Genomic DNA, 12,701 nt, shown 5'->3' with positions numbered 1-12,701 from the left:
TATTTTTTTTTTGCGACTAAAAAGTGACCGCGTTTAAAATTTTATTTACTACTTTCTACGTGACTTGTTGAAAAATTGGAAAATTCAAGGAAATAATTATTTATTTTTCAAAAAAAAAAAAAAATTGTCAAAAAATTTTAAAATTTATTCCTTGACCTAGAAAAGTATTTTTGGCTGAAAATTCAGAAAAAAAAATTAAATTCACTTGTTTCCCTGATTTATTTTAACGTAAACAACATTTATTTATCCTTTAACGGACTACTTAGGCATGCATCGAATGCGCGGTGCGGTTTAAAAATAAACAGCAAATAAATTTTCCTACAATTAAATTTATTTTATTTTATTTTTGTTTTATTTGCGGCCAAATTTTACGATAAAAATTTCACAAACAATGACGAAGACGGCGGGTGTAATTTTTTTTTTTTCATTTTTAATATTTTTTGGCAATTTTGCACGTTTGAGCGCGTGACACACTTCTCTACACCGAAACAATTTATTTACTTATTTAGAACAGGTTGATATAGAAATTTACGAGGAATTTTCGGTGAGATTTTTTTTTCGACGAATTAAAATATGACTTGTGATTTTTCTTGGGCAACTACGTCAACCACGTCAAGAGCAAGGTCGATTTTTATTTTAAATTATTATTTTTTATTTTTTTATTAAAATTCACTTACTTATTTTTTTTAGTTTTTTTTTTTAAATAATCCAAATAATTTTAATTTAATTTTTTTTATTCAAAAAAAAATTTTTTTTTCACTTTTTAATTTTTTTCTTAATTTTTTCCGTTTTTTCTTAAATTTTTAATTCTTTTTAAATTTTTTTAAAGAATTATTTCTTTTGGAACACGTCTAAATGCGATGCAGGACTTTTCTAAACTGACTTAAAATGTTCAAAAAGTAAAATGTTATTTTCATCTCATCACACGGAATAATAAAAAGTACAAAATAATAATACTGAGAGAACTTTTCAAACGGATTTCGTGTGATTTTCGTCAAAAACGTCTCTCCATAATTTTTTTCTGAGTAAAATTCTGTCACGAAAGTCGTTTCTCGTGTGTTTCTCCTTCATCTCATTATATATTTTTAATTTTAAAATAAACATGTGTACGTCTCACATGAGCAGCAGCAACAACACGGGAGAGTGAGCGAACATACGAAACAAGTGTGTGTGAGATAAACGAAAGAACAAAAAAAATCTGTGGAAAAAATATAAAAAGTCAAACAAACACCCCCATGTGCGTATTTCATGCCACGTTTGGTCTACTTGTACACGAACGGATGCATTTTAACGTCGTCGTTTCTCGTCACATGTGAGATGCAATGCGTTCCAAGTCCCTCCAAAGACGGTGTTTATTCATAATTTATTAAATTTTAAGTGTTTCTGGTTAATAAGTCTTGTTGCCGCTTTCTAATAAGATTCCCTTTTCGAATGAAAACACACTTTTTAAGACAATTTCAAGACATTTGAGAGAAATTCGAAGAAAGAAAGGGAAAAAACGTAGAAAAAGGTAGACAAAGTAAGCGTTGTTAGTTGGAAAATCTATTTTTAATTTCCATGAAATGTTTGTTTTAGACAACGGCAGAACAGGGGAATATTGTTCTCGAAAAGTGATCGTCTTTTTTTTCTCGTCAGTGAGTTGTTGTGATTTTCATAAATATTCTTAACGGGAATGAAAATGTGGCACTTTGTAGAAAATTTGAATGTGAGGAAAATATTGAGTGATGATTTTTTGGTCTGATTTCATCTGTAAAGACATTTTGACATTCTTTTAGTTAAATTTTTCTTTTGTTGAAATTTTTACAATTTTTTCAAAAATTTTTTATTTTTTTTTTTTCAATAAAAAATTGAAAATTGTATGATTTTGAGTTTTTTTGAATTAAAAATTTTAAATTTGTATCTTAATAAAATTTTGACAAAAATCTTAAGTTTTTAATTTTTTTTTTAAATTAATCAATTTTTATTTGAAAAAAAATACTAAATATGATTAAAATTTGAGTTTTTTGGAATAAAAAAAAATTAAAATGAGATTTAAAAAAAAAATTAAAGAAAAAAATAAAATAAAAAAAGGTAATTTTTTATCAAAACCAACAAGTACAAAATACATCATGCCCTAAAATTACTAGAATGGTTAAAAAACTTATCCTCTTTAGATTTTTTAGTTTTTTGTATTTTCATCAAAAATTTAAATAGAAAAAAATTATCAAAAATGAAAAAATTAACGAGTCAAAGATCAATTTTCATTAAATTTTTGATGAAATAACTGCTTCTTAAAATTTTTACTTTAAATTCTTGAAGATTTAACCGCTTTCTAAGTAAATTTCTTTAATTTTTAAAATTTTTAAAATTATTTTTTTTATTTTTTTAATTATTTTTTTTTAATTAAAACTATAAAATTATTAAATATTAAAAATTATTAAATAATTAAATTAAATAAAATATATTAAAAATTATTAAATTATCTTTTTTTCATTAAAATTCATTTTTTTATTGAAATTAAATTTTTTAATTAAAATTTTTAATAAATTAATTTTTTTTAAAATTTTTAATTTTTTTTAATTTTTTTTTAATTAAAAAATTTATTTTTGAAATTTAATTTTAATTAATTAATTATAAAAATTAATCATTTTTTTAAATTAAATTTATTTTTTTTAAAATTTTTATTATTTTTTTTTAATTTTTTAAACAAATTAAGTAACATTTTTTTTTACTCAGTCTCAGTAAATTTAAAAAAATTTTGACATTTAACTAATTTTTTTCTGCCTTGTAATTTTTTATTTTAATAAAAGGAAACAAAAAGAAAATTTTTAAATAAAAAATCATTGGAAAAATTATTTTAAAATAAAATTTAAAAAAAAAAATCGAATACCTACTTGAAGACAGCATTTAATCCATTTTTTGTGAAAATGAGCCAAAACTTTTACTTTTTACCTCAAAAAATGAAAAAATCTCATTTTCACTTTTTTTCGACTTTCCTTTTTCATTGCGCGCCGCCTTGCATCAAAGAGCGTTTGATGATCATTTCTCCTGTCAAACGATTCGCACACGCCAACAAAAATCTTCATTAATCACCGAGGAGAAAAGAAATCCAAAATAGAAACGGCACACATGTGATGCAAAAATCTTCGTCAAAACATCATTTGCTGTTGTAACTTTTATTAAAACAATAATTTCCATCGTCGGCTTCTTCTGCTGCAATTTTTATTATTTTTTTTCACAACACAACCAACGAACATGCACAACAATCATTAAAGTGCAAACAAAATTTTTTTTTGCCATCCTTAGACAAAAATAAACGGAAGTTTTTATTAACAACTACAAAATTACACTCTGGCATGGCGCGTCTCTCGGCATCGCGTTGTCATATAAATTTATAAATGAAATGCATTTTCCTCGCACATGCATGAAAGTCGAGCGATGTGACACCGTACAAGGTAAAAGATGACGAGTTTATTTATTTACATTGAAATTGACTGGCATTCATCGCGTCGCTGTAGAGATTTCTCGTCCGGAGGATGTTTAAAGAACGCACCAATTTACGGCAGGATTTTAGAGGAGGTTCATGGCTGTGCACGACCATAAATCACGAATTTGTTGTTCATTAGTCGCAGAATTTCGAGTGCGGCGAAAATATTTCATGGTCAAATTCGTTGCAACGCTGTCCAGGAAAATCGCATAAATTTTTCATTTCGAAATTTATTGCGAATTTTTCCTTTATTTGTCTCGCGACAGACTCGCAGATGGATGAAAAAATGAATGATGACTGTGCGAAAAATTTCCTTCGTGTAAAAATGTTTTTGTTTACAATGACAAAGAAAATATACAACAAATTAATCACGTTGGTCAGTTGGTCACTTTTTCAAAGCAATTTCAAAGGAAAATATCAGTCAGTGGTGAATTTTTTTTTGCCCGCATGTGCCGAAAAAACTGTTCATTGATCGGGTTCAAGAGAATTTTGATGTTTTTTTGGCAATCTACCATGTCGCACCTGTTCTTTGAACTTGTATCTTCGTCATTCGCGCAGAGACAAATGTTCGCTTTTTTTGACGTAAATATGAAGAATTTGTGTTTGAGCAAAAAAAAAATGTGTGTGCGATGAACTAAGCATGGGTCTTTGTCCAATTGGAAAAATGTTGATGAACGAGGAAAATGATGTTCGTACAATGATAAATGGACTCACACGTTGTTTGATCGCCAGGAGGGCAAAAACTTGTCACGGTGCTCCGAAATGATCCTTTTTGAGGCCTAAGGTAAGTGCAAATAAAAAAAATTAAAATAAAAAAACAATAAAAATTTTAAATAATTAAATTTAAATAAAAAAAAAAAAATTAAATCATAAAATATTTTTTTTTTGCTGTTTAAAATTTTTCATTATTTTGAAAATAATTATTAATATTTTTTAATAAATAATAATAATTTATTTTATTTTTTTTTAATAAAAAAATTAAAATATTTGAGAATAACTTTTTGTACAAATATTTTAATTTTTCACACAAATTTTGGACCTCAGAAAATTAAATTAATAATTTTAAACAGTTTTTTTTTAATTTTTAGTGATTTTTAAGAGTTTAAAAAATACTTTTGTTGAAGCTTTAGACGATTTTTGGATAAAAAATTAATTTTCTTATGTTTTTTTTTAATTAAAATTTTTGAAAAATTTCAAAGTATAATTTTTTTCATAGTTTTTGTGTCAAATTTAGAAAAAAAATGAAAAATTAATACTTTAATAAATTTATTAATTTTAAATTTCAACCAATTTTTAAAATATTTTAGTATATTTTACACGTTTTTATTAAAAAAAAAATTAAAAAAAAACATTTTCTTTTAAAAATTAAAAAAAAATATTAGAAAGTTTAGAAAAAAAAAAATAAATAATGAAAAACACTCATTCTCGGAAATAAAAAGTGATGAAACCCAATGACTCAACGATCAATTGAATGAAAATTTCAATCCCACTGTATTTTTCATCATATCACGAAATATTCGCACATCCGAGTTTAGTGACATTGTAAATCGAAAGTGGGTGTCACAACAATGAAATTCTCATTATCTCACGCGCAGACACACGAGCGCGCCACTAAATGACTCTGACACGACATAAATTTCCCACTAAATTGGTCTCCGTGATTTCTAGCGTAAAATAGTTTCATAATTTATCAAAATTAACCAGAAAAAAAAATCGTGTTGAATGAATCATGAAAAATCTTGAGTCACGATAAAACACAAAAATTTTCCTCTTTGAAACAGGAAAACGGTCTGCGTTAGGTGTTTAAAAATAACGTTGATGATATTTTTCTGAAAAATCAAAAATAAAAAAAAAGAAGAAGAAAAGAAGGAGACACACGCAACAATAAACAAAATGCATTTGATTTACCAACTTGAATTTACAAGACAACACGTGTTTCCTGAAGTTCATTGAATAGAACAGACTGTAATTTTTTACTGCTAAAGTGGCAATAAAACCAGAAAAAAATTATAATGCTTATAAGAATTAAAAAACGCGTGATGGGCAAAAAATATCCTCACATATGGAGACATAAATTTATTTAAATACCCAACGTCGAGATCGAGATCCAACAAAAATCCAACAAGAACCAAACCACATGATTGTCATTTTATTTCATCTCATGATGTGTTTACTGTGCGTTTCTTTAAAGACAAAAAAAAACACTAAAGAAGCAGTAGTTTTTTTTTGTATTTTAGAAAGACACCTCGAACACTCATCGTGCTTCCATAAATATTTCAATAATAATGCCATACTCGACAACGACGATGACGGTAATATTGGTGGGGTCGTATCCAATGTTTATTTCTAACTTTAGTGTTTTTTTCTTCTGTTGCAAGATTATTACCACGACGACGACGACGCTCGACAACGTAGAAGATCATTGCCTCCTGGATGTTGTTAATACCTAATACATTTTTAGAATTTATTCTGACTTGTTTGAATATTGAAAAGAAAAAAAAATTGAAGAAAAACTTTGTTATTACTTTTTATATTATTAGATTTTAAATAGAGTGCGCGCAGAGATTCTGGCTGCTGGTGGCAATGAAGTTCTTGGAATATGTAAAAAAATGATTTTTATTTTCGTTTGTTTTATTTCTAAACAGTTGGTAGAACATTGACCGTTAATGAGGGTAAGTATTCTTTTGTTTTATTGTTATTTTGATTAATTACACTAATTTAGAATTTTTTTTATAGTATCGAGCCATTGAAATGTAGCAAGAAGTTTTAGATGATCCATAGTGAAAGTCAATAGAGCTAAACGTCAAAAGATAAAATATGGAAACAAATCCATGGCTAAAAATATTCTTATTAGAAACTTCAAGATATCACATTATATGAAACTCGAACTAGCAACTATAAAATAATTCATAATAAGGGGAGTAAGATGAAATTAATGTTGAGAATTCCACAGATAAAATGCCAAATAACGATGAAGAATGAGAGCAGAACATAATTCTGATAAAGAATCTGCTGCTTCTTCAATTCCTTCTTGGTCAATTGCAAATTGTAATACTGAACTAATTCGACAGTTGTATTAGCCAATAATCGAAGACCCATAACCTTTTGATAGTTTAATATGTACGGAAGGAAAATCATTAAAATAATGAGTAAATTTTTTAACATCACAAAGCAAGGGAAGATCATATGTCAACAATATGCTATTTTCTGAAACGAGCTATTCTTGAGGTGCAAATCTAATGATAAAATAATATTTCTTTACTCTGCTAAACAAAGAAGAAAGATAACAAGTAACATCTTTTAAAAGTTGGGATGTATTGGACACGTCTTCTGCTGTATGATTGTTATATAAAACAAATTTGTGACGATTCCTTTAACTTTTTTACTGTGTTTGATCCAGTCGAAAACTTATTTGTTGAGTCTTAAAATTTTAAGGATCTCATATCATAAAAGTAAAACTATTAGGTATATATCATGTGAAAAAATTAATTGTTGCATATCAAATAACTCAAATTTATCATTTAGTAATTTATCAACCATTTTTACAAGAACAATTTTTTAACAAGAAACAGTTCTTAGTTTGTTCTTATTTGATTTCAAACACAAAAGACAATATTTTCTTGTGAAATATAATCTACGCAATTGAATTTATTATTCATATCCGATAAAAATATCTTTAAGACACTTTTAATAAATCTCAACAGACAAGTAGCTCACCCTTGACCATTCGTCCCATTAATCAAAACCACCCCAATTTCCGGTACATTTACACCGCCGTGTATGGTAAATAATTACACGATATTTTTTTATAAAAACATGTACACACATTTTCATCGTCCGCCACACGTAGGTATGCACAAGTAATAAAAGTCTTAGTTTATTTCCTCTTAAAATAAATTCTGAAATATATCTGTTTGAAAAATGCACTGCTGCATAAACATGCTACGTGGAAAAATTAAATTTTTTTGTATACCATACATTTCCGTAGAAAAGATGCAGAGAGAGGAAAGCAACTCGTCGAACGATCACTCACATCACATGTAAATAAAAACTGTTTTCTAATAACTTGTAAGAAGAAGAGAACAGAACGGGGAAAAAAGTGAAATGAAATGCATATTTTTGTAACACCTTGAAAATTATAATCAGGGCATTCACCTCCTTTGCTGCAGTGTGTGTTGTTTATTAAAATAGAAAATTATATTTGATGGACGACGACATGTTACAGAACTCGTTCCCAATGATGATCGTCAAAGGAAAGAAGGAAGGTTATTAACGGGTGAAGGAAATTTATTTTTAGGGAAAAAAATAATTGGAAAGGAAGTTAATTACTTTTCTGTTTGAGTCATCCAGAAAAAAATTTGAGTGACAATCTGTGCACTTTTTTTCTGTTTTTTTTTTCGGTTAATTCCCATTTCAATCATCATGATCATCAATTTTGAGTGTGACCAAGATCGATCTCATTTTTAAAATTAATTTGCACATTTTTTTAAAAAATTTTTTTTTGAGAACAGAACCTTGTAGTGTGTCACCGGCACAGTAGAGTACGACAATTTCTAGACAAGAAAAATTTAAAGTGTGTGCGATAGATGGATGGATAGATGGAAAAACAAACAAAGAACACTCCATGCGTTGTCAAAGGCACGCATTAGTACTCTTCACAGAAAAAGAACAGAGACAAACCATTAATTAAAGATCTCTTTTTTTATTTTTTGAAATTAAAACTCAAGGAATTTTAATGCTTTTATTTTTGGATAATTAGTCAATGTTAATGTTACATTCACTTGTTCTTCAAATTATTTATCATCGTATTTCGATGTCGAGATTTTTAATTTTTTTTTTTTTAACGAATGGATTAGTATTGAAAACAAAGACTTCGTGATTTCGATGACGACGCCTGGCTTTAGAAAAAAAATTACGAAACAATATTAATGGACTATCCCAACTTTGTGATATTTTTTTTCTCTTTAAACTAGAATTTGACCAAAAAATGTGTCAAATGTAAAAAATAAAGAAAATAATTTTCTCCGACATCGTTAATTCCATTCAAAACACGCATGAATCATCCAGCTATCCAACATGTGCATCAAATTTAACAGACAACTTTTTTTCTAATTTTATTTTTCTTTTCGGGAAAATTTAAAAAACAGAAAAATGTTCATTTCATTATCACCTACCTAACATTTTTGCGTCGTCGCTCACTCCAAAAAAATTTTTAAACGAACAAAAAATCTGCATCCGCCAAGAATTTCAAAATATTTTCACTTTCAAGTAAATTAAAAATGATAAATGTTGTCTTCTTTCCAAAATGTACACTGAAAAATCTGCTTTTATTTACTTTTTCTTTGGAAAGAAGAAAATTAAAAAAAAAAATTGAAAAACATCAACATGTAAAAATATTTTTTTCTTTAACGAAAAGCAGAAGAAGGAGACATAACAATAAATTTTGATAAATAAAGTCGCGTGCCACCTTTTTGTCGTCGTCGTCGTTTTTCGTGTGGCGAACGTGCGGGAGAGTTGTTTGTTCTCGCAAACTGCGAAATGGATGTAAAACAAATGAAAATAACGACAATTACTTGTGTTTTGTAAATAAAGTGTCTTTATGTCGGTTCCAGTAATTTATTTTAATGGCTCGAAATTTGACGCGAAATTTCACAAAAAAAAATCCAAAGAGAAATTTTTCAAGGAAACGCTTTGTCTCCAGAAAAAGCAATTAACACTTTCGTCAGCTGTCCTGCTGTTCCGCAGAAATTTCTTTCAAAAAGGCAAATGTGTCATGAAGTGCACCTAAAAAGCAATAAAAGAAGAAATAAATGTCGATATTTGATCTGATTTCTGCAGCGAAATGCTATTTTTGGGCACGTGCGTGTTTAAAGGGAATTGTTGAAAGTCGTCGAATTTCTGAAGAAGTTTTAATTAGTTTGATCAAGTGACCTCGATTTGCAAAAGTACGAAAAAAAAGTAGAGGAATGGAGATTAGAAGAATTTGGTTTGCAGTGTTTGTGAAGTGGCATGGAATGGAAATCTAATTATTTTAAAATGAGAAAAGTGTGAGACACAATCAAGTTCAACTTCTTTCAGCTGCTCGCGTCAACGTGCTATTTTTAGTTTTTTTCATAGTTGGTGTTGTTGCGATGGAAGTTGTGCGATGATGGTAAGAAGTTTGGAGATGAAACGAGGGAGTTTTGAAGGTGAGTTATTTTTTTTTTGTTTTGAATTTTAACTAAAATTGTCGATTTCAGAGTAAAAAAAATTTTTTCAAAGTATTCAATAATTAGTTTAATATTGAATGATTTTTTCTGAAAGAAATTCTAGATTTTTTGGTTTTTTTAATTAAAAATTTTCGATTTTTTGGCAAAAATCTAAGCTAAATCTGTCAAAAATTCACAAAATAATAAAAAAAATTATTACCAATAAATTTTATTTAAAAAAAATTATTCATATTATCAATTTATAGTTAAATTGAAAGTTTAGCTTAATTTTAAACTTAGCTTACATTTTTTGTCTAATGCTACAAGATAAAAAAAAAATAAAAATTTTATTAAAAATTTCCGTTTTTCGGTATTTTTTGCAAAAAATTTCAACTTTTTTTTATAATTTTTTTTTTAATTTTTCAAATTTTTATTTACAATTTTTTCAAAAAATATAAAAATTTTTTTATTAAAAATTGCTTTTCTGCATAAATTCTATAAAATTTTTTTCAAAGAAATAATTTAAAAAATTTTTTAATTTAAGGTATCAAAACTATTAAAATCCAATTAAAATATTGATAAATGCCAAAAAAATTTAAAAATTTTGTAATTTTGTATGAAAAAGTATTTCAAATCATTTTTTTTGCCCCCCTGAAAAAACCCTATTAGAAAAAAAATTTGGAACAGCCTTAATTAAAAATGTTTTGAAATTCCCTGAAATATTTTTTTTAGAAATTTTTATAAAATTATCGAATATTATTAAAAAATGTAAAAAAATTTCAGGTCAATATTTTTCAATTTTTTTTTTTGTAAAAATAATTAATTTTATAGAAAAAATTTCACATCTTAAAAAATGTTTTAAATATTATACTTTTCTCAACTGCAAGGTACTCAATATTATTTTTTTTTTATTTTTGTAAATATCGACCTAAAATAGAAAATTAAATTTTTCATGAGACAAATGACATTTTTGACAATTTTTATTTTTATTTTAACAATTTTTGATCAAATTAACTTATGTTGAGTAAAAAAATAGTTAAAATTCTTAAAAATTTTTAAATTAAAAAAAAAACATTTTGCTTATTTTACGAATTTTTCATTTATTACTGATATCATTGTTCAAAAAAAAAGTATTTTAAATCAGACGACGACTGCAACAGCGTTGCAAAAAATTACTGCTCCATCGACTGATACGCGTAACCTTTAACGTGTGGCAGCTCCTCGTCTTGCGTTCCAACTGCCTTCTTAACGAACACCGGATTGAGAACAATTTCCTCTTCCATTTTCAACAACTGCTTATTCAATTCCATGACCTTGGCGACATCACTCTGCACTTTCAGGAACATTTCCGGCGTATTGTACTTCTCGGAGCTGTCTTTGAAGATCACCATGCCGTCACGTTGGTCGATTGTCGCGTAAATTTCACCAGATTTGATCTAAAATTTTAAAAAAAAGGTAAAAAAAATTTTTTTTTGAGAAAATTTTGACTTACCATTTTAAAAATGTATTTTTCAGCTTCCGCTGGAGATCCTAACTGAACACGACTCGCAACGTCGGCCAACGAGAGTGTGAGAAAAGTTTTGGTCAAGCGTTGGATGTTCTTCTTGTACAACGAGGCAATGACTTGCTTGACCAAACCGAAATTCTTGTCGCGTTCATAGGTGTCGCGATGTTTCAACACGACATTTCGCAGCTCCTCGCTCGATCCGTTGCCATAAGCCGTGCCCAACTCGTGATACGCATGCGAAAGTGGTCTCATGAAGCGACTGATGACCTGCGATGCGGATTTCGGCACCGGTTGCATCTTCCCCAACTCGATAATCGACACGAGAATGTACTTTTTGTACGCCTCCAGCATGATGTGCGACATTGCGAGTGCCGGCGTCGTTATTGCTACCTCGAAAAAGTACAGTGCCTGCGTAAAATTCTTCAGAGCGGCGTAAATCATGCCGCCGTAGTAATAATAGAGCAGAAAGGATTTGGCATCGTTACTTTTGTCGTTTGTCGTGACAATTTCCGTGATATCGACATCCAAAAATGCAATTGCCGGCTTGAAAATCTTCGCACTGAGACACAAAACGCACAAATCCGCATGCATGGGCGTCAGCTGCGAGTCACAAAGTCGAATTTTCTCGACGGCTTGCGCGACAATCGGAATCCCCAGAGCCACATGTGTCTTTCCATGGATCAAATAATACGTGAAACGATTATACAACTCGAAAACTACAAAAAAAAACAATTTTTTTACCTCAAAAAACTGAAAAAAGTCAAAACTTACATTGATTTGGTGCGGATCTCACTTGCTCGCCATTGCACAAGTTCGTAAAGTTACGCAGAAGTTTCACAACCGTGTCTGTGTCAAGGAGCGCTTGAGTGGCAGCCGGTGTGTCGGCGAATTTCGCCAGCAAAATGTACATATAACCGAGCGAGTGTTGCTGAATGTCGAGCGTCTCGAGCACATTGTCCAAAATGTTGGTATTTCGGGTCAGCAACTCGAGCGATTCGTTCAAATAATCCACTAACTCACGAACATTGCCTGAAAAACCACGGGAAAAGTTAATTTTGCGACAATGAGATTGCGGAAAAAAATTACCTTCACTCAAGTTTCGCACTTTATTGACGTAATGTTCGAGTGCGCTCGCCATTCTTACTCAATAAATCACAAATTGGGGCGTTTCTGATGGGATTTTATCCGGAATTTTTTGGTTTTTTGCAGGAATTCACTTGAAAAGCGCAGGAAATTTGCGAATTGATGTTCGTACGACCAAAACAAAGCTTTGACGTTTCTTGTCAAGTGTCAAAAATTGGATCAGGGATGGAAATGGAGCTGAAATTGGCAAGGGATCGAATGCTTTGGACCTGAAAATGTAAGAAAATTATTGAAAATTATTAAAATTTGTCTTAAAATTTAATTTAAAAAAATTTTTTTTTGTAGAAAAGGGCCCTTTTTAAAAATTCTTGAAAAACTATTAAAAAAAACCAACTGTCAATTTTGATGTCATTTTCAACTTTTTTTTATTTTGCCCCTCGATGAAATGGGGCATGAC

General features: G+C 28.7%; 1 protein-coding gene across 1 annotated transcript; it reads right to left on the bottom strand.

Moving 5' to 3' along the window:
- Window positions 1-10,738: 10,738 nt before the first annotated feature.
- LOC134829415 (COP9 signalosome complex subunit 3) lies at window positions 10,739-12,442 on the bottom strand. The gene is made up of 4 exons (XM_063842473.1): window positions 12,248-12,442; window positions 11,933-12,190; window positions 11,147-11,877; window positions 10,739-11,090 (listed from the first exon to the last, which is right to left on the bottom strand). The coding sequence occupies exons 1-4, from the start codon at window positions 12,297-12,299 to the stop codon at window positions 10,827-10,829; spliced, it is 1,305 nt and encodes a 434-aa protein (XP_063698543.1). The 5' UTR covers window positions 12,300-12,442; the 3' UTR covers window positions 10,739-10,826.
- Window positions 12,443-12,701: the final 259 nt, after the last annotated feature.

Source organism: Culicoides brevitarsis, chromosome 2, assembly GCF_036172545.1.
Source record: "Culicoides brevitarsis isolate CSIRO-B50_1 chromosome 2, AGI_CSIRO_Cbre_v1, whole genome shotgun sequence".
NCBI lineage: Eukaryota > Metazoa > Arthropoda > Insecta > Diptera > Ceratopogonidae > Culicoides > Culicoides brevitarsis.
This window is presented reverse-complemented; position numbering and strand designations above follow the sequence as displayed.